The sequence below is a fragment of the Terrapene carolina genome, unplaced genomic scaffold, assembly GCF_002925995.2.
Source record: "Terrapene carolina triunguis isolate 2854851 unplaced genomic scaffold, T_m_triunguis-2.0 Scaffold641, whole genome shotgun sequence".
Lineage (NCBI taxonomy): Eukaryota > Metazoa > Chordata > Testudines > Emydidae > Terrapene > Terrapene triunguis.
This window is the reverse complement of record NW_020664992.1, coordinates 1,823,087-1,845,633: the sequence shown is the minus strand read 5'-3', so window position 1 is coordinate 1,845,633 and position 22,547 is coordinate 1,823,087. Positions and strand designations below refer to the sequence as shown.

Below are 22,547 nucleotides of genomic sequence, written 5' to 3'. Positions count from 1 at the left end.
GTGCAAAGGCCTTTTCAGTATTGCTGAAAGATATATTAACATTCTCATGCCATGTTTCTAACTTGACTCCCCAATTACCTTACCCAAACGATTAAACTTTTTGGAACATTGACCCCGATGCTGCTGCTCTTGGTTTGTCAGGTTTGTTGCCGCTTACCCATGGACTCTGAGGTTGTAGAAGTTATAATCCAGGATCACTCAGTGAAATTATGTGGCGAGGGTTATACAGGAGGTCAGAAGAGGATCATAAAGGTCCCTTCTTTTGTTACAATCTACTAATCTGTTTTCCTGATCAATGTCTTTTGTGTAATTGATAAGTTAAAAAGACTATAACTAGGAAAGCAGTTTCTCTGCCTTAGACACATTATTCTGACTTGTTGAGGGATTGCTAAACACTTTCTTAATGACAGTAAATAGCGTACTTCATGTTATAGATTTCTGGAATTAATAACAAGTAGGTCTCTAAAGAAAAGTTTGGTGCCCGCTATTGGTATATTAGCATAATGAGATATTTATTTTAAAAAGGCTTTAATTTTCTCCAGTGGTCCTGTGGACTTTGTTGTCAGGTAGAATAAAATGTTTTCAGAGGAATAGCATAGTTTACTGGAGTTGTCAAGGTTTGGGAGAGGTTTTTTTGAGCGTTTAATTTCTTGGCTGACTTTTGACTATGCCTGTTAAGGACCTGATTATTCAAAGTGTTGAGCACTAGAGAGCTGCTGAGCAACCCTAACTTTCTTCTTTCAGGATTGAGCTCTGAGAGTTTTTCTCACAGCAGAAAGGTTGGTTCTTGTGTTGGAGATACACCCACAACAGAACAAAAAGACTTGAATTGGTGTCATGCTAAATTGCTGTCCCTGTGACTTATGATTTGATGTCAGTAGAATCCGTCTGTTTAATTACAGCTAATTAACACACACAACATCTTTTCACGGATGTATCTTTTCTACGTTTCTGTCAGAAATTTTACGTTGTCTGTGAATTAATAGCAAGATAAACATATTGGGAAAATAGCTATTGTATATGCACAGTATCTTAACTGTACACGTGCAACAACTTAGTATTTTAACGTTCAATAAATAGGCTACCTTTCTAAAATTTGAGACTAGAGATCATTTTTCTGTGAGGGCCATATTCTAGTTTATTTTTTAATTCGTGTGCTAGTCTCCTTACTACAACTCAAAGTTCGAAGGAAATTTCAGATTTTGCTGAATGGTAATTCAAACTGAGGAATCTGGTTAGTTGAATGGAATGATTATTAGTGATCCTCAGGTTCAGGATAATAAATTAAACCTGCCTACAGTCAGCTGTAAAGCACCTCTATGCTGAAAATGAAACAGTGTTTGAGAGCAGAATAGTTTTTTTTTTTTTTTTTTTTTTAGTGATATGACTGGCCTATGTGAAGATTGTCAAACTGTTAGAAATCAGTTTAAAAGACTGGCCTTTCAAAGCAAATATATTTAGCACAGTGCTTAGAATGATGAGTCCTTACATTTAGACTGCAAAGGTCCTTCCGGCTGGTATGTGTGGTTTTTAATTTTTCTGTAAAACACCATTCCTGCCTACAGTGCTATAGAAATAATAAATAAATTTGGAGTATTGGGAGACCCTCGTCCTCTGACTAATGAGAACTCTGCAACGATTCTGAACTGCCTATTTTCAGCTCTCCCTGTGCCATAAAAAACTTTTCTTCATCGCAAAAGTATGTACTTTGGCTTCAACTAAACATATGTTTTGTTGTTGTTGCAAGCAGTCAGTGCAGTGCTGTTAAAAACTGAAGTACTTACCAATTTTCCGTATTCAGTACACTGATCTCTCTTTGGTTGAGAAGTTGTGTCATCAGAGATTATCTTGAACTTTTTCTCACCTCTGACAGTGTCTTCCTGAAAGCTGAATAGATAGAAATCACTATGTATAAAACGTTAGCATGCCTCCAATAGACAATACATACTTTTCCAGCTAAGTAGGTTACTTTTGAAAAACAGAAGCATGTAAAATGTCTTGCTCACTTAATTGTGCAATGCTGGATAGCATGTACTTCCTTACTTATTCATTGGATGACATAAGTGCTTCACATCTCTTTATTTACTGTGTTTTTTTGAGAGTGATTTTCTGTTTAATCAGTTTCATTATTTAATTACAGTCAGTTTCTCCTGGTCTTAATGTGACTCTTTCATGCAGCAACAGGAGAGAAAAACATTTTTAAAAATAAGAAAATGTGGTTGAAAACTACAGGAACTGTGGAGTACTTGGAGACTGGTGTCCTATCAGAAACTCCTTTTTTAATTTTTTTGCAGTTGATTATATTTAAGTTTGACAGTGTCCTGTTCACCAGTGATATTTGTCATATCTTAGTTGGCAAAAATACAAAATATACATGTTTCCTTTGTAAGAATGTAGTTGATTTTCACCAGCTTTCTTTTGTGTGCATTGTATGACTCTAATAAACAAACCTGCATACCACATTTTTCAGTAATACTCTTCTTTACTGTTGTAAGTTTAATGTTGTTTAAATTACTTCCGTTACCAATTCTCTCTCATTTTTTAAATCTTTCAGTACTGTAAAGCAACAGCTGCCAAGGAAAGAAAATTCACTGGGATTAAAACCCTGTCTTTCCTTCTCCACAGTAGCTGTTTTTGTTTTTGTTTTTGTTTTTTGTTTGATTTTTGAAAGCAGGGTAGTGTGAAATTGAGTAGCATGTCAATCTGGCTCCTAGTCTGACTCTCACTGCTACTGGTGCTATGGGGAGGGAAAGCTACTGTGTAGGAACATCAACACCATGGTAATCTTAGCTAATGCTGTAGGGTGATTCTGTTTACGTGGGGTTTTAAAAAAAAGTGGACATATTGGAAGCAGTGTACAGCTCTCACAGTCCCATCATTCTAAAGTGAAACCTCTGTTTTGTTAGTAAACGACAACAAATTTTAAAGAATCCTAATACCTTATTTTGAGGGGTACAGCTTCCAATTTCACTATATCATTAATCTTCCCAGTTTTCTCACTACAAGACTGTATTTTGCAACCTCCTTGAGGAGGAGTCTTCTTGACTTCAGTGTGACTCCTCACATAAGTAAGGATGGCAAGATCAGCCCCTGAGTCTTCATGTAAATTGACTTCTTGCCCTATGAGTATATGTCAAGCTGCAAGAGCTGTGGTTGATGTCAGTAGGGAAAAATCAATGACTCACATTTCCACAGAGAGAAATGTAATTTCCAGTCTCATAGCAACTGTCCTTGCAACTGTTTCAAACCTTGTGTGACAAAATATTTAGCACTTACAGATCTTCTTTTAATGTCTCATTCCAGTCCACCCCCTCACCCTAAATGTGTCTGCATTTCACATTACACTAAATCTCCTGATTTATGACTTTAACCTTAAAATGATATCAGATAATTAAATGTAAAAAGTGAAAATCTGAGAAAAGTTACCTTGACTTTATAATGTAAGGGTCTGGTTAATTTTATAGGGTCTTAAAATTATGAAATCTTGCATCTACTCATGTTTAATGTCTAAATACTAGCTATGCTATTTACACTTAGGGAATAGTTGGATTTTAAATTCAATGTATTTAATTTTAAATGTTTTATGGTCATTTTGGCTGGTGCCTTGGATAAACAGTTTTTAGAATCTGATCTCTATTAATTACTAATTTAGAGATGCAAACAAGTTAACTATTTAGAGCACACTATTCTTTTAGTACACTGATACACATGCTTAGTGGTGATAACTTTAGTGTAGAAATTTTATAGGCAAATGTAACCCTTACTGACAATGGGTGCATCTGAACCAGTGCTGAAAATAGTTGAACTCCTAGAATTGACAGAGCTAACCCATTTCAGAACATGTGGTTGAGGATTTATTGGGCTGTGGCACAGCACTAAGGGACAGGACTGTCGGGTGGTCTTCTTGGCTTTCCCACTGATTCGCTCTGTGGGTTTGGGCAAGTTGCTAATGTGTTTGTGCTTCAGTTCCCCCATTTCTAAAAAGGGGGTAACACTTAACTATGTCAAAGGCGGATTGCGAATCTTTTAATTAAAGAATGTTTGGGTGCTTTGCTATCCTCTGATGAAAGGTGGTGTAGAAGTGCAAAGTACTAATATTAATTATGTCTGGGATTTTCATATAGTCATAAAGAAGTTAGGCACCCCAAGCCCATTGAAAGTTGATGGAAGTTGGGCACCTAACTTCCTTTGAAAATCCCAGCCTACAATTTTGAAAAGTATTGTTAATTGAATTAACTCCCTAGTTTTCTTGTAGTTGATTATGGAAGAGGTGCACAAGAGTACCAGTAACAGTTCAGCGACACCACCACAAACAACGTCCATACAAGGTACACCACTACAGGCAGCTCATCTCTCTCACATTGCTCAACAGGTAAACTTTTTTAACTCGTTAAGAGAATTTTTTGTGTTCAAACTATATTCTACAGTTTTATAAAACGTTCAGGGAGAATAAGAACCAGGAAATAGGGTGGGAGAAATTTACAGTTTGTTTTTTTAATGGACCCCCACAAAATTAATATCTTGGCTTGGATTAAAAATATCTAAATGTATCTGATATTAGTACAGTGCAGAACATTTAACTCATCATTCTTGTTAAATTTTAGATCCTTTGCAACATTCACGCAGCCTGACAAATGGGCGTAGCTGAGCATTTGCAGCTCCCTTTGACAGCAGTCGTCGGTGCTCACTTTCTTTCTTTTAAGCCATCTGGAATTGAATAAATGAGTTAATTTTACAAAATAAAACATATAGGTTGGAGATTTTTCTGTGAACAAGCTCTAGTGAACTCTACTAAAGAACACTTGATTTGGGGACAAAAACCCATACTGATGCTTTAGAAACGTTTGTTATCTTTGTTTTGATGAAAAACATTTAATGAGGCAACTGCATTTTCAGAGCTCAAAAGCGAATCATTCAAGATGCGGCCACTTTAAGACTGTTGCATGTGCAAAATGAGTTTTCCAAGAGAATGTCTGCTCTCACTGTCCTTCTGTCCTTTTTCTGAGCTTTGCAAAATAGTACTTTTTTAGATGATCTGGAGTTTGCCCCATGTAGGGAGTTCAGATTTTGATGTGAAATTTAGCTACAGTTTAGTCAGAATTGCTTGAAACAATAACTGGATAGTGAACATGAACAAACATCCTGTTGTTTGATTACAGTCTAATTCTACAAAATATTTGTTTTCATTTGGCATAGAGTTGCCAAAAAAGTCACAGTTTGATTTGTGATACCAAAGTAAGTTTTGATTATGTAAGAACTTAGCTATCGCACTTTTATGAATATTTTTGTATCTAGGTTTTAATAATTCAACTTTTCTAAAACAAATGTCTTCTATTCCAGATTAAGATAAGTAGTGCAGAATTTAGGGGAGGAAACTGGTGGTTTAACTTTGCACTTATTTGTACAGCTTTAGTAAATTTAAAAGTGCAAAGGCTCATTTGAGTTTAAAGTCATGAGTATAAACTTATCAAAATTTTAAAATTGTTGTATAAGGAGATCACATTAATAGAAATTAGGTTTTGCTTATTCGGCTTAGATTTAAGATATGGCAATAACTGAGATTTTAATAATATATTGAAGACCAGATGTCTTAAATCTTATATTGACAAAGGTCAGAAACATTATTCTGTAAAACTCTAAAATATATGCTGAATAACGCAATCAAATTGCCATAAAGAATGAGTGCTTGTTTGTCTCCTCCATGGTATCTAAGTTCTAGCTAAAGAGTTCTGTATAGTTCACCAGACCGCAAACTGAGCAGCACTGTGTTTGTTTTCCTGGAATTCATCAGAGTGAGACAACCATTGTCAGTAGCAGCCAGTTTCATCAACTTCTCTGCCACCTTCCCTGTCCCATATGTATACATTGGTGTAATTTTCAAGTCCTCTCTCTCTTTCTCCTCTCCACGTTGCAGATGTTACTTAATCCTGCCAGATTTTCCACTACTCTCTCTCCAGAATCCATAATTTCTTCATGCTCATCAGTAATATCCTAGTCCAGGCCTTGTTAGTCTTGCATCTTGATATAGCAACACTCCTTTCTCTGACTTCTCACTTGTCTCCAGACCATAATTCAGCTGCAAAAATAATCTACTTTGCCTGACCATGCTCAGATCCTGCTCTCTTTTGCCTTCTGCATTGAATTCTATCTCCTCCTTGCCTTCCAGGCCCTGTAAAATTTGGCTCCTCTATTTGGCTGTTATTTCTTTTTGCTCTCCCTGAGGTGCCTGTCTAACTGGACCACTATGTGTTGAATCCCTCCCTGAATTGGTCCACCATTGAGCCATAGCCTTCCCCTGTTTATAAGAAAAATACCCTCAAAATGCACACATTACTTCACCCATGCTCCTGCATTATCTTGTTGTTCTGATCCACTCTGACCCTCCACTCAGCTTTTGTCCCACCCTCTTGTTGATTTAATCTAATTTAAGATCTGTTCTTGTGAAGTGCTGATTTTTCTCAACACCCGCGGATTTAAGTGGGAATTGAGGGTGCCCATCATATTATACAATCTGTCTTCTGCTTGTTTAATTTAATACACCCATTATGATGGAATTAAAGCTTAAACAATAAGCTCTCCCCGAGGGAGGCTTTGTCGTTATCTGTAAAGTGCCATGCATATATTATGAAGCTATAGATATATAAAAAAATCATTCTCAGTGGAGGGCTCAGTGTTATTGGTGAAAAGTCTGCTTTGCTACACGAGGCACAATATTTTTTTCGCACATATTGCTAAAGCATTTGGTTTTCTCCCTACCTGAAGGCAAGTCAATGACTGGTTTAGACTTTTTCATATACAGCAGTGTATCCAAAAAACAGATTTAATTTTTAAAGACTATTTTATGTCTCAACTTAAAACAAGCCTCTGTTAATGCCCATTCCCCACTAATTGTCATAGGCTTATCTGTATTTTCTAACTACATGCTACAAAGCATATATCTGATTTTGTTAATAAACTTTGTATTTGTTTTAGATGTCTCTAAGAGGTCCTACTCCGCTGACAGTTGTACAGCTTCCTGGAGAGCAAGTACAGGTCCAGGGAGTCATTCAAACAGCTCAGTCCTCTGTAATCCACTCACCCCAGGTGCAAACAGTGCAGGTAACTACATAGTAGGGGTTTTTTAACATACATGAAAAGACTTATGAAGTCTTATCTGATTGATCTGTACCTACCACAGTGCAGCCTCTCTGGCACCGTTAGTAAAGTGTGAATTTTTCTAATGTAGGGAGGACATCTAGGAAGCCAATTGGTAAATCCAAGCCCTAAAAAATTTTATTTTTAGGTACGTCATTTTTATTTAATCACTATTTAGATATTTCATGTTTTATATTGCTCAAAGGTGCCCTTAGAGTTAAGATTGCGTTTTAAAACCTTATTTTAGGGCTTTATAATTTATATATAAAGATTTGATTGGCGCCGAAACGCTACGTATATAAGATCTCGGTCCACAAGCCACTTTTTATTTACTGATTTTTGCAAAAATGTACGACTTATCAGATACTTTTGTGTGCGCCTTATAATTTTTTAAGCTTCTAATTGATTAACGAAAATAATGTGTGAACTAGTTGCTTTTGATGTTTTGACAATTAGTGTATATGTAATTATATTGTTACATAGTTAGATTCCTAGTTAGCATAATATATATCCTGACATGTAGCTGTGTTTTATAATTATATATATATATATATATATATATATATATATATATATGAGCCTCATATTTGAGGTATCCCAAACTTCTTGAAATAATAAGAATAAAAATAGTGCAGTGGCAATAAATAGGTGTGGCACAGACTAGATTTGGGGGAATATTGGCCAGATTACCAGGTTTATTTCTGACTCTTCATAAATTGCCATGAGATCTTTAAATTGCATTACAGATGGACAGAAAGAACCTCTGGTTAATGTCTTATTTGAAGGAAAGCACTGCTAACAGTTCATCATCCCATGTACTTTAATATCCAAATTAGGAATGAACCAAAACAATCCAGGGGTTAAGATGTGGATCAAGTCAGCAGACCTGAGTGGTGGTTCTTATTTGTTGAGTGCCAACAGTATATTCTTTGCTGTACAGAATATGACATAATCCTGCCCTATGAGACCTGGATCTGCTGCTCACTCACTGATTTTGAACAAGTCAGTTCATTGTTTTGTGCCTCAATTTCCCCATCTGCTTTTAACAAACACAGTAGGTGTGGGGGAATGGAAAATGTAGCTATCTTCATAAAGCACTTAGGTGAACTTCATGGCCTTCGGGAGACAAAAGAAACATGAGCAACTTTCTCTAAATGTTGATAGCAAACCCCTTTGCTGTGACAGCTAACTAAAAAGTATTTTCCCCAGAACTATACACATTCTTGCTGACCTTATGTTGCTGGTACAGAGATAAGTATAAATAAAGGAGCTTTGTTTGCTTGTGTTTAATCAGGATCATCAGAGAAAAAATTGACACTTGCCAACTGGAAAAGGCTACAAATGGAATAAAAAGAAAATTATAGATAAAAACCTCATATAAAATAAAAACTGTTCAGTCCATCTGAGTAGTCTGTACAAATATTCTTGCATATTTCTTCCATGCTCTGCTGCTGCTTCTTTAAATGTGTTCGTTGTCTTCAGTTGACTCTAATTATAAATACAGTACTCTGAGCAACCAAAATACAAGTCTCCACACAGTAAATTTTTATTATTTGAAGTTTCTTTTAAAACCCTCCTCCCTTCTTTTTCTTAAATGGCGCTCCTTCTCCCATTCTCACTTTAACCATGTTTCTTTAAGTGAGGGTGGGTCACCCTTTTCCTCTGGTGTCCTGTTCCTAAAACTCGCTAGCTTTTGCCAGCATTGTAATATTCGTGCTCTGGTTGATAGCGATAACTAAGGCTACGTTTTAGTCACAGCCTATGACCTGTCCATGACTTTTACTAAAAATACCCATGACTAAAACTTGGGAAGGGGGCCACTGGTGCTCTGAAGGGGCCATTCCGGGGACACCGCAGGTGCTGGGGGAGGTGGCCCGGGACCTCACCTGTGCTGGAGGAGGTGGCCGGGCTGCAGCTCATCGCCTGGGACCCCCGTGGGGTGGAGGGGCTGGGCAGTGGCGTGCGGCTCTGGACCACCGCTGGGGGTGGGGGGAATGATTGGCAGGGCTGGCAGGAGCTCCCTACCCAGCTCCGCATCCCTGGCCCTGCAGCTCCTAGGGGTCCAAGGGGCCGGGGGCTCCACGCTGCTCCCGCCACAAGCGCCGTCTGTACAGCTCCCATTGGCTGGGAACCGCAGCCAATGGGAGCTGTGGGGGCGGGGCCTGCAGGCGGAGGCAGCGCGTGGAGCCCCCTTCCCCCATCGGACGCCGAGGAGCTGCAGGGCCATGCCAGGGGGAGTGCCAAGGAGCCCCCCACCCTGAAGTAAGCGTCCCCTGCTCCTTCTGCCCCAAGCCATGAGCCCCCTCCCACACACCCAAACTGCTGCTGCTAGCCAGGAGCTGCCTGGCTTGGGCAGCCCCTGAGCCAGCACCAGCCATTGCAGAAGTCACGGATGTCACGGAATCCGTGACCTCTGTCACAGATTCGCAGCCTTAGCAATAACATAGCCTTCCTCCAACACTGCTATATGTGAAAGAAAGCATAGGATCAAACAAAGTAAAAATTTCAATGAACTAACCTGTAGCATAGAATCTCTATGGATAGTAATTCCATGCTCTAATAATAATATAGCAATAGGGATACATTACCAATCACCTGACCAGGATGGTGATAGTGACTGTGGGAGATTAGAGAGGCTATAAAAATGAAAAACTCAATAATAATATGGGATTTCAACTATCCCCATATTGACTGGGTACATGTCACCTCAGGACAGGATGCAGAGATAAAGTTTCTTGACACCTTAAATGACTGCTTCTTGGAGCAGCTAGTTCTGGAACCCACAAGAGTAGAGGCAATTCTTGATTTAGTCCTAAGTGGAGCACAGGATCTGGTCCAAGAGGTGAATATAGCTGGATCGCTTGGTAATAGTGACCATAATATAATTAAATTTAACATCCCTGTGGTGGGGAAAACACCACAGCAGCCCAACAAGGTAGCATTTAATTTCAGAAAGGGGGACTGCACAAAAATGAGGAGGTTAGTGAAACAGAAATTAAAAGGTACAGCACCAAAAGTGAAATCCCTGCAAGCTGCAGGGAAACTTTTTAAAGACACCATAATAGAGGCTCAACTTAAATAAGCATAGAGAACCAAAAAAGTGCCACTGTGGCTAAACAACAGAGTAAAAGAAGCAGTGAGAGACAAAAAAAATCCTTTAAAAAGTGGAAGTTAAATCCTAGTGAGGAAAATAGAAAAGAGCATAAACTCTGGCAAGTGAAGTGTAAAAATATAATTAGGAAGGACAACAAACATTTGAAGAACTGATAGCCAAAGACTCTAAAAGTAATAGCAAAAAAAATTTTAAGTACATCAGAAGCAGGAAGCCGGCTAAACAACCCCAGTGGGGCCACTGGACGATTGAGATGCTTAAGGAGCACTCAAGGACGTTAAGGCCATTGCAGAAAAATTAAATGAATTATTTGCTTCGGTCTTCATGGCTGAGGATGTGAGGGAGATTCCCAAACCTGAGCCATTCTTTTTAGGTGACAAATCTGAGGAACTGTTCCAGATTGAGGTTTGGAACAAATTGACAAAACGAAACAGTAATAAGTCACCAGGACCAGGTAGTATTCACCCAAGAGTTCTGAAGGAACTCAAATATGAAATTGCAGAACTACTAACTGTGGGATGTAACCTAATGCTTAAATCATCGTCTGTACTAGTTGACTGGAGAATACCTAATATTATGCCATTTTTTAAAAAGGCTCCAAGGGCGATCCTGGCAATTACAGGCCAGTAAGCCTAACTTCAGTACCAGGTAAATTAGGTGAAACTATAGTAAAGAACAAAATTATCAGACACATAGATGAACATAATTTGTTGTGGAAAAGTCAACATGGTTTTTGTAAAGGGAAATCATGCCTCACCAGTCTACTAGAATTCTTTGAGGGGGTCATCAAGCATGTGGACAAGGGGGATCCCGTAGATGTAGTGTACTTAGATTTTCAGAAAGCCTTTGACAAGGTCCCTCACCAAAGGCTTAAGCAAAGTAAGCTGTCATGAGATAAGATGGAAGATCCTCTTATGAATTGGTAACTGGTTAAAAGATAGAAAACAAAGGGTAGGAATAAATGGTCAGTTTTCAAAATGGAGAGAGGTAAATAGTGGTGTCCCCCAGGGGTCTGTACTGGGCCCAGTGCTATTCAACATATTCAAAAAAGATCTGGAAAAAGGGGTAAACAGTGAGGTAGTAAAATTTGCAGATGATAAACAACTACTCAAGATAGTTAAGTCCCAAGCAGACTGGGAAGAGCTACAAAGGAATCTCACAAAACTGGGTGACTGGGCAACAAAATGGCAGATGAAATTCAATGTTGATAAATGCAAAGTAATGCACAATGGAAAACATAATCCCAACTATACATATAAAATGATGGGGTCTAAATTAGCTGTTACCACTCAAGAAAGAGATATTGGAGTCATTGTGGATACTTCTCTGAAAACATCCACTCAATGTGCAGCGGCAGTCAAACAAGTGAACAGAAAGTTGGGAATCATTAAGAAAGGGATAGATAATAAGACAGAAAATATCATATTGCCTCTATATAAATCCATGGTACGCCCACATCTTGAATACTGCGTGCAGATGTGGTCACCTCATCTCAAAACAGAAATACTGGAATTGGAAAAGGTTCAGAAAAGGGCAACAAAAATGATAATGGGTATGGAACGGCTGCCAGATGAGGAGAGGTTAATAAGACTGTGACTTTTCAGCTTGGAAAAGAGAAGATTAAGGGGGATATATGATAGAGGTCTATAAAATCATGACTGGTATGGAGAAAGTAAATAAGGAAGTGTTATTTACTCCTTCTCATAACACAAGAACTAGAGGTCACCAAATGAAATCAATAGGCAGCAGATTTAAAACAAACAAAAGGAAGTATTTTTTCACACAACGTACAGTCAACCTGTGGAACTCCTTGCCAGAGGATGTTGTGAAGGCCAAGACTGTAACAGGGTTCAAAAATGAACTAGATAAGTTCATGGAGGATAGGTCCATCAATGGCTATTGGTCAGGGATGGTGTCCCTAGCCTCTGTTTGCCGGAAGCTGGGAATGGGCAACAGGGAATGGATCACTTGATGATTACCTGTTCTGTTCATTCCCTCTGGGGCACCTGGCATTGGCCACTGTTGGAAGACAGGCTAGATGGATCTTTGGTCTGACCCTGTATCGCCGTTCTTATGGTCTTATGCCATTAGTTGCCTATACAGTTCTTGTAATATCCCTAATTTCCCCCTGTTCTAGGAGTGGGACACTCCTCATGTTGCTTCTGAACTTCAGTTCTAGGAGTCAGACCTAAGGTTATAGTATTTTGATGAAAACCTTAAGCATTTTTCCATGGTCGACAGTGCTGTTAGTAGCTTCCTGGGTTGATTGGTTCTACAGCATAGAACAGTTTGCGTGAAGTAATTGAAGGTTTTCAGATTTTAATGTTATAATCCTTTTCCTGGAGTATATTGATGTAAGGAACTAATAAAGGTGCATCCTTGTGTGGATGACTATAAACTTGTTTGTAGTAGTGAGTTAACATTTGCTTTCTCGTGCTGGAGTAAGGATTACATAAGAACACAAGAACATAAGGGTAGCCATATGGATCAGGCCAATGGTCCATCTAGCCCAGTATCCTGTCTCTGACAGCAGCCAGTATTAGAGCTTTAGGGAGAGTGTTCAGAATAGGGCAGTTTTGCAGTGATCCATCCCTGGCTTCTGGCAGTCAAAGGGTTAAGGTTGACCCTACCATGGGATCGCATCCCTGACCATCTTGGCTAATAGTCATTGACAGACCTATCCTCCCTTAACTTTTTTTTAAATATATTGTATCTATTTTGCAACTTATGTATAAAGCAGGCAACCAATCGGATATCGAAGATTAATGCTTAGCATTAAAAAGGCTTGTACTGATGTGCTTGTCACTTTGAGCTGTTGCATAGTCTAGTTCACCCAGCTCACCTGCTCCGTGCACGTAGAGAGACAGAGAATATATAAAGATGCATATTTGACATTTTATTGTTGCTTTCTTGAGACTTATAGCAGTGAAATTATATCTCAGGAAAAATTCATGGCAAAGGAGTTTATACATAGACTATTCTGATGTCTATCTGTTCAATAGACTTCACAAAATTTTCCCCATAAATAAAGGAATGCCTGCTATCATGGAGACTTCAGAGAATTACTTGATTTTTCTTTTTCTGCCTGTCTCTTGCACAGTCTTCAGTAGACACAGAACCAAGCCACACATTTCAGGTGTTGATTTTGAACATCCCTGAGTTTGGGGGAGTTCGGATCAGGGAGTTTGGTTCATGCCCATCTTTAGGTTTTTAAAGTAATTGTATTCTGGCTTCTGTTAAATAACTTCCTAGTTTGTGCTCCTTAACTGTGGCAATCTCTAAGAATTGCTTATCTTGTAGTAAAGATGTTTGATAGCACTAAGTATGTTCCAGATTGTTTCTTGCAATTTTTTGTTACATGTATTTAGTCTCCATGCACTTGTGTCTTGTATAAATTTAAATTGAGAAATGTGAACTGTCTTGGGTACTTTTGTAGTGTACAGCACAGTGACATGGGATATGCTTTCTAGGTATCTTCTTTGTCAGAGAGTGAGGATTCTCAGGATTCATCAGATAGCATAGGCTCTTCGCAGAAGACCCGAGGTATCTTAGCACGGCGACCGTCTTACCGGTGAGTATATTTGTGACATTCCCCAGGGTACAATCTGGACTTCCAAACAGCTGTGCCCCCTTAACTCTCTAACCTGGGATGCCTCTTACACTGCTTTGCTGGTGCACAACTACTTCAGGTTCTGCCCACACGCAGCCTCCTGCATGTAACTTGCTCCCAGCTACACAGTATTAAGTGCTATTACTAGCCACTCATAAATTACTTACAGGGAGACACCTGCATATCCCTAGTCCCAGCCTTGTTCCTCAGAAATGTGTGTCTTACGCTGCTCAGTATTCTCCTGGACAGTGTAAACTCATAGTACGTCTGTCATTCCAACACTGGGTAATGATTATGCACCAGCCTTGTTATCCTAAGTAGAGATTCCCAAACACTTCAATCCAAACACACTTGTTTAGATAAAACAATAAAACAAGTTTATTAAATAGAGAAAGATACATTTTAAGAGATTTCAAGTGATAAGTCATAAAAGTCAGAATTGGTTACAAAAGAAATAAAGATAAAACTGTAAGCTAATACCTAAATGAAGAGAGGGGTGATGTGGCGGTCATTGTCTCTTATTTTTATACCCTCCTCCTCTCTTTGAAGATTACCTCCCTGCCGGGGTGTAGGCAGACAGTCCCCTGCATATGTGAGATTCGAACCATCTCTGGGATGAAATGTAAATGTCTTGTTTATAACTTCTCCCCCGCTGGTCGATGCCCAATTAAGCCGATAATGGCCCTTAAGCACGTTGCTGCCATGCTAGTGTGTCTTTGTCTCAGATAAATTGGTTTGTGGGTATTACCTAGAACTACAACATATTTCAGTAACAATCATTTAGCAAAATCTCAAAATTGTACATGCAGTGATGTTACACACATTTCAACGGGATAATAATATTCAGCAGATTATGAGTTTTCAAATGATACCTCACAAGGCATACTTTGTTCAAAATATATCATAACCATATAAAAGTGGTGAACATGGGGTACAGGGTGTCTCAACCTTACAAACATTTATACTGTATTTTTTATTAGAAGCTTTTAAAAACACTAACAAAAATCACAGCTTCCATCAGTTATCTCCATATATTTCATCAGCCTTCTGAATTATTTTTTTATTCCCCTAAAATATGTATTGTATCTGCTTATACAAAAGTTATTTCTGCTTTTGGTGATACACAATAAACTGAAGCAACTATTTAGATTTTATTTTTCCATAATGAAGAATTTTAAATGAAAGCTGATAGCAAAACCAATGTTTTCTAACAGACTGGGCTAAATTCACTGCTGATGTAAGAGAATGATTATTATATAACATCTCTACATGTTTGCTGTTGAAGCACAGATGTTTAGTGAGTTTAATTCTGTTGTGCGGAATCAGCTAAAAACCTGATTTTTTGAAGCCAGTGTTCAACCAAAGCTCTCATTGACTATAAAGGGAGTTTTGCTTAAATAAGGACTGCAGGATCAGACTCCAGGATGATATTGTGTAGTGAAAAGTTGTTTTATCACTTTAACCATACAAGTTATTGCTATTTTATTGAAAAGAGGAACTGAGTAAAACACTGTTATGTTTTCAGATGACATACAGGATAAATTCCAGTTATTTGAATTCCAGTTATCCAAAAAGTCTAGTTATCCAATTCCACAGTATAGCCCTATTTTAGTTAATAGCACTTCCTTTTATCTGAATGCTTGTTATTTCCAAGGTTCTGATGTTCCCTACGCCATCTGGCTAAATGGGAGTGTTCTGTACTTTTCAAAGTGATAAACCAAGAAATAAAAGCATAATGCATCTTAAACTTTTATAGTTTTTTCTTGGATATTCTGAAAAAATTACAAATTAAAGCTTGCGAAGTTACCCCAAGGTCCCAAGGAGTGGCAGTTATTCCTACCTTCACCGGTGCTTCTCATTTTTATTTTTTTACCCCCACTCTCTCTTCTATTTTCCTCTTAAATTAAATACCAAAATAAACTGTTTACATTAAACTATTTTTTTTTCAGTTCCGCACACAAAAAAGTCAGAGTGAAAAAAGAATGGTCAACAATTCTCACTCAAAGAACACTTTATGGGAAAATACTAGTTGTGCACATAATTTAGGTGGAAGCGATACATAGCAGTGAGAGCATGGGATTGGAAGTCAAGAATTCTGCTTTCCTGTTGGACGGCCGCTAACTCGTTATGTGACCTTGGACAAGATGTATAAACTCTCTGTGCCTCCATTTCTTCTTCTGTTAAATGGGGAGCTATTATTCTCGTAGGGTATTGTGAGCTATATAGTGCACTAGGCGTTTGAAGAGCTGTACAAGAGTTAAGTATTTTTATTAAAGAGTTTTGAGATCCTTGGATGAAATGCACTATATAAGTGAAAAGTATTATTTTGTATCACAGAGCAAAAAAACTTAACTAATGAATTAAAAAAAAATTCCTAAAGCATCCCACTTGTTTCCACTTTATTCGAACAATAACAAAAATTGACAAATTGATTTTGATTAGAGTTAGAGAGAGAGACATAAATCCACAGTTATTGTGTGAATCAGAGCATGAGGTTTTAAACTAGGGAGAACACTAACAGGCAAGTTATAAACCCCTGGAAAATATTTATGATGGAAACTCTGATGCACCCGTTACTGAAGTGATGCAGCTGTACTGCTAGAAACAATACAGAAAATCTGACATATGCACAAGTGCGTTTTATTTTGTCAAGGCTGATTGGAAAGAAAAAAATTGCTTGAACTACTTTAAAACATCTATGTATGGGTTTCCAGCACAATGTTTTACTACAGGTTATTACAATGTATTGTAAGTTATGAAAATTGTCACTACAGAGGGCTTATTTCTAAAATATTTAAGGTTTTTAGAAGACAGTGATTGAAAATCTTACATTGCACTTGCATATACAAGTGGTTTAATACTGAATTACTCTTTGACTGTAAGTAAAGTGGTTCAGATTTTTGAATGAGGAACAAGAAATAAGAAACTCTTGACTACAGAAATACGATTACTTGAAGAAGTTTAGAGAGAAGAATTCCTATATGCAATTTTTATTTCAAACTTTGCCTGCTTATTTACAGTATTTATTACAAAAGCATGATAGTACTATTGATAATATATTTTATATTTTGTTGACTATATCTGCTAAGAATTATTGAGAACATATGTTTAGTAGATATTGGCTTCTCTTAAAGTAAGCATCAGGATTTCTTGATCCCAGAATTATATTGTCTGAAGCGAAGCCAATAATTACCCTGAACCACAACAAATTTTGATATTTATTTAAATATTAAGTCAATATGTGTTTGGTTAAATATGGTCACCAAAATGCCTAGAAATCTCTTAATTAAGGGCATGAATTTTTTAAAAAGTTAGACAAGCAGAAAAGTAGCTATTAATGTTTGATGATTCAGTCAGGAAGCAGAGATGAGTACATGCTTTCTGATTGGCTCTTCCAGGGTAAACAATATTAGTTTTGACGAACACAGCTGCAGCCAGTAAAGATGTATATATTTGGGTCACACTTAATATTAAGGTTCCATTTATAAAGGGCTAATAAATTATTTATAGATATTATAAGCTTGTTACATACATGAGTGTTGTGTGTTCTAGATCGTTATAAGCAACCTGTTGATCTGTCAGACTCTATAGCAATCTATAACAATTGATTAGCCATTAAAAAAATCTTAATTTATTAATCCTTTATAAGATATTATAAATGGAATCCAATGTGACCGCTATTTGCATATGCAGTCCAATTGGTTAACATTGCTCCAGACTTCCGTATTGTTTACCTCTGAGGAGGTCATGTTATGTAAATATATAAGCAAATTACCTCTGAGGTGGTAACAATACAAATTTACTGACTTGTCACATGACTTTTTTTCAGCCAACCACAAGCTAGGATTTGTCTTTTGTATGTAACAATGTGTGTAATGCTATTAAAGATTATCAGCTATGTATGTTAGCAGCATGTTTCTATAACTATGTTGGTTTTAGGTGCTTTATCTCTGTTATATTTGTAGTTTGATCAATTTAAAAATTGTCACCGGTGGAGAAATATTTGCCAGCAAAACTTGCCTGCAACATTGTTAAAATTTGTACTCAGAGTAATTGCCTACCAGTTTGCCATCTTTTGCTTTCACAAGCGCTAATGAAGAAAAAATTTTTCCATAGAAAAATCTTGAAAGATCTTTCGTCCGAAGACGCACGAGATAGAAAAGGAGATGATGAAAGTCCTGGTGTCTCTACTGTCACCTCTATGTCTGTTCCCACACCTATCTACCAGACCAGCACTGGACAGTACAGTATGTTATATTAAATATACATCCAACTAGACATACTTCTGTTACGCGAAACTATATGGGGGAAAGTTTATATTGTATCTCATATATTTGACACTAAGATGAGTTTGTGGAAGGATTGGCAATACAAATGATAGCTATTCCAATTATCATTATTTGTTGGAATTAAAGGAGTGGCTAGATGCCCATGGTGAGATCAAGGCTCCATTGTGCTAGATGTTGTACATCCACATAGTAGGAGACAGACCATCCTTGTCCCAAAGAGCTTACCATATAAGTAGAATCAAAAAGTGGGAGTAAGGTAGCATTATTATCCCCATTTTACGGATGGAGAAGTGAGGCAGAGAGAGCTGAAGCGACTTGCCCTATGTTACATAGGAAGCTGATGAAAGAGCCAGGAATTTCACCCAGATTTCTTGACTCTCAGTTCAGTGCGTTAATTACAAGACCAATTTCCTCTTTGATTAATTTCTTCCTTTCTAATATAACTTATTACACTTTTTTAGTAATTGTTTGCTGTAGTGCTTTTCCTATAAAATCTGGAACTTGCATCCCTTTCAACTTGGTTCTCCCCTATGGTGCTTAGGTGTTTTCCTTATGCCCTCATCCTTGCAAATGACACATGAGAAGTCAAAGTGGGTTGCTGCTCCAGACACCCCTTCCTTCTTCTTGAAGGTATTCTCTCTGCCATGATATGCATGAAATTCCCCAAAACAACAGTCCAAGACTACAACTGATCTAATTAAAACAAGATTAAGAATAGCAAAAGAAAATAATATTTAAACAAAAGAAACAGTATACATAACATAGCTGTCTTGAAACTGCAAAAAGATTAGCTAGGCTTACCTTAACTTTAGCTATTAGCTGTAGTAAGAGAAAATACCTCCTACTTCTAGAAAGACATTCTTCCTCACTGACCTTCTTGGTCAGATTGCATCCAGGGGACACACCCTCCCCTCTCTGTGTCCCAGGATCTCCCCTTCTTGAAAGGCCTTGGTCATTTTTACCCTGTGATTACTTTAATCTCAAATGTGAGAGATTATAGTATCAGGGTGGGAAGTTACATCAGCATTTCAACAAAGTATTATTTGATCAGCTCAGGGAAATAAATTAGTTCTCCGTACGATTGCTGTCCTCTGTTCCTGCTGTCATTCCCTCTTCTAGTTCTGGAAGGATCCTCTAACTTCCTTGCTCTAAATCTAACATTTCAAAGGCCATGTTGATCTTGTCTGCCCTTTAGCCAGCCTAACAAGTCAAAATGATTGAACATGCTTTGCATGGCAGCTACTCCCGGCTAGAGATGTTAGAATGTGTCTGTATTCTTTTGTTGATTGGCCTTTTAACGTAACAATTCCCCATGTCCATGCACCTACTCTGTATGAAGTGTAAACTGTTGGCAGAGACCAAATGATCTGTCACATTACCCCAAACTATGAACATATTTACTTGCCAACTAAATCCAGGATTACTAAAAGTAAGCCTGCTATTTTAAATTGAGTCTGATTCAAAACTTTTGCAACTTAAAAATGAACTAAAATTCTGTAGTTAAAAAAAATCCAAAATATATATTTCTTTCCTTTTTTTTTTTTTTTATATTGCATGCAATAGTGCCAGTGCAGTCTATGACTGGCATGGCTATTTTGGATCTTCAGTTCATTTTCAAAGTATATGCTTCGCTTAAAAAATATATTTTGCTCCAGGATAACAGGAGTCTAGGGGCAACTTATCTATTAAGTGATTAAAACAATAAAATGTCATATAAATCATAAATAAAGACATTTCTTTATAGTCTGAGATAATTTCTTTAATCAAATAAAGCTTGAATTTCTCCTTAAATGACATTGTAGAATTATAAACTTGTTTATCCTGGAGAAAATTAATACACTTAATTCTTGGAAAACATCTATTGGAAAATCTCAAGTAGTTTAGAACGTAAACAATTTGGGTGAGCTAGTAAACTACAGGGGATTTAATATTTCATCTTGTTTTGATATCAGTGTTAAAAATAGGAGAAGCAAAGAAAAATTGTAAAAGCTTGTATGCGAGATTTTCAAAAGTGCAGAAGAGTTCAGCTCCCATGTAAACATTTAAATAAAGTGGCCTGATTTTCAAATGTGATCAGCACCCAGCAGCTCCCATTAAGAAAAAGACACTTTCTCCTCCCATTAAAAATAACAGGAGTTGCTGGTTGATGTTTTTTTGTTTTTAATCAGGCCCCTGTGTTTTTTTAGGGGATAAATGAAAATACAGGCAAATATGGAAATTTTCTGCATTTATTTTTAATTACAAAAATGTCCACGTATAATAGTTACAACACATGTTGCTTCTACCACCAACCTCTCCCCTAACCGCTGTGTCACTCACCACTGATGTCACAATCTCACCACTTGACAATGTCACAATCTAGTCAGTCAACAGTGAGCTGTTCGGGCAGTAGCAGAGGGTGGGGAGGAGTGAAGGGAGCACTATTTCTACCACATAGTGATTTTTTCATGGGTGCAAGCCAAGTCTATGTAAATGTATAAATATATACGCAAATCTCAGCCTTTTGGCTTATAGTGCCAGTGCAGATTATAACTGGTATGGCTAGTTTAGTCTATATCAGGGGTCGGCAACGTTCGGCACGCGGCTCGCCAGGGTAAGCACCCTGGCGGGCCGGGCCAGTTTTATTTACCTGCTGACGCGGCAGGTTCGGCCGATCGCGGCCCTCACTGGCCGCGGTTTGCCGTCCCGGGCCAATGGGGGCGGTGAGAAGCTGCGGCCAGCACATCGCTCGCCCGCGCCGCTTCTCGCCGCCCCCGTTGGCCTGGGACGGCGAACCGCGGCCAGTGGGGGCCGCGATCGGCCGAACCTGCCGCGTCAGCAGGTAAATAAAACTGGCCCGGCCTGCCAGGGTGCTCACCCTGGCGAGCCGCGTGCCGAACGTTGCCAACCCCTGGTCTATATGTTCTATATTGCAGGGAAACCAAAAGTGTCAAATTTGGTCCAAAATTTAAAGTGTGCATAAGCTAGGTTTTATAAAACCTGAGGCTAGTAGACATTTCTATGGCGTTATGGGGGAGGAAGTGTAAAGCAATTTTTGAAACATTAAGTATTCCCTGTATGTTTGCAACTCAAACACTGCAGCTTTGTATTTTTGTATGAGCCTGAAAGTGACCAGAAGCGGATGAGTCTCTTTTCAATCTTCAAGCTATGTGAAATACAAAACAGTAAACAAACCGCACGAATCCTGGAAAATAAATTAGGTTGTTTAAATTTATTCAGTTTAATAGCCAACTGGATGTTAGTATCATATGTAAGGACATTTTCTTGTAAATATATGGTTTTAACCCAACAGTGTCTCTGACTGCCCCATGACTGTCAAATCAGTCTTTAAAGATGGAACCAAATTGTGGGGCTAATTTTTAAAGTACCAACTTCAGATAGGTGATTGCCTATTGGAAGTGGATGTACTTAGTACACAGAAGGAAAACATTTTCTGTATATCTACCATATTTTTTTTCTCTCTCTTTTATTGAAGTTACTATTGCCCCAAACGGAGCACTGCAGCTGGCCAGTTCAGGTACAGATGGTGTGCAGGGTCTGCAGACATTAACAATGACAAATGCTGGTGGCACTCAGCCTGGGACAACAATACTGCAGTATGCACAAACATCTGATGGGCAGCAGATACTTGTGCCCAGCAACCAGGTGGTAGTGCAGAGTGAGTATGCATTACAAAAAACTTTAGGAATATTGTCTCCCATAAAAGTGTAGCTTTCTAAGATTTTTTCCTTTTAATTTAACTTACTCTGCTGTCTTAACAGCTGCATCAGGAGATATGCAGACATATCAGATCCGCACGACACCAACAACCACTTCCCTCCCACAGACTGTAGTGATGACATCTCCTGTCACCCTTACGTCTCAGACAACCAAGACAGATGATCCACAGTTGAAACGAGAAATAAGGCTCATGAAGAACAGGTATGTAAGTTTCCATGTACTGCTATATAACCAGCTTCATAGCTGCAATCAGATTCTTAAACAGCATGATAAAATATAACTTCAGATGTCAAATACTTAAAGGTATACAGGTTTCAGAGTAGCAGCCATGTTAGTTTGTATCTGCAAAAAGAACAGGAGTACTTGTGGCACCTTAGAGACTAACAAATTTATTTAAGCACAAGATTTCGTGGGCTAAAACCCACTTCATCGGATGCATGCACGAAAGCTTGTGCTCAAATAAATGTGTTAGTCTCTAAGGTGCCACAAGTACTCCTGTTCTTTTTTTAAACGTATACAGTCACCTTTAAAATCACAATTCTGTCTGAAAATTATTTTTACCAGCTATAGCTGAGTAACATTTAAGACTACTATACTATGAAAGACTAGAAGCTTCCTCTCTTTTCACTTAATTTTGTGTAATTAACAATGCAGTGTTGTTATAGCCATGTCAGTCCCAGGA

General features: G+C 38.0%; 1 protein-coding gene across 5 annotated transcripts in view; it reads left to right on the top strand.

Annotated features, from left to right (window-relative positions):
- Positions 1-22,547, top strand: part of ATF1 (activating transcription factor 1) — a 31,480-nt gene that overhangs the window by 7,243 nt on the left and 1,690 nt on the right. For 2 of the 5 annotated variants that reach the window (XM_026659578.2, XM_026659579.2), the window contains exons 2-7: positions 4,256-4,372; positions 6,973-7,098; positions 13,717-13,817; positions 17,973-18,103; positions 21,621-21,803; positions 21,907-22,066. In XM_026659578.2, the coding sequence (XP_026515363.1) occupies positions 4,256-4,372; positions 6,973-7,098; positions 13,717-13,817; positions 17,973-18,103; positions 21,621-21,803; positions 21,907-22,066 (818 nt within the window). Of the gene's footprint in view, positions 1-4,244; positions 4,373-6,972; positions 7,099-13,716; positions 13,818-15,805; positions 18,104-21,620; positions 21,804-21,906; positions 22,067-22,547 lie in introns of those variants that run through there. The other 3 variants (XM_026659580.2, XM_026659582.2, XM_026659581.2) reach the window with 3 other exon arrangements.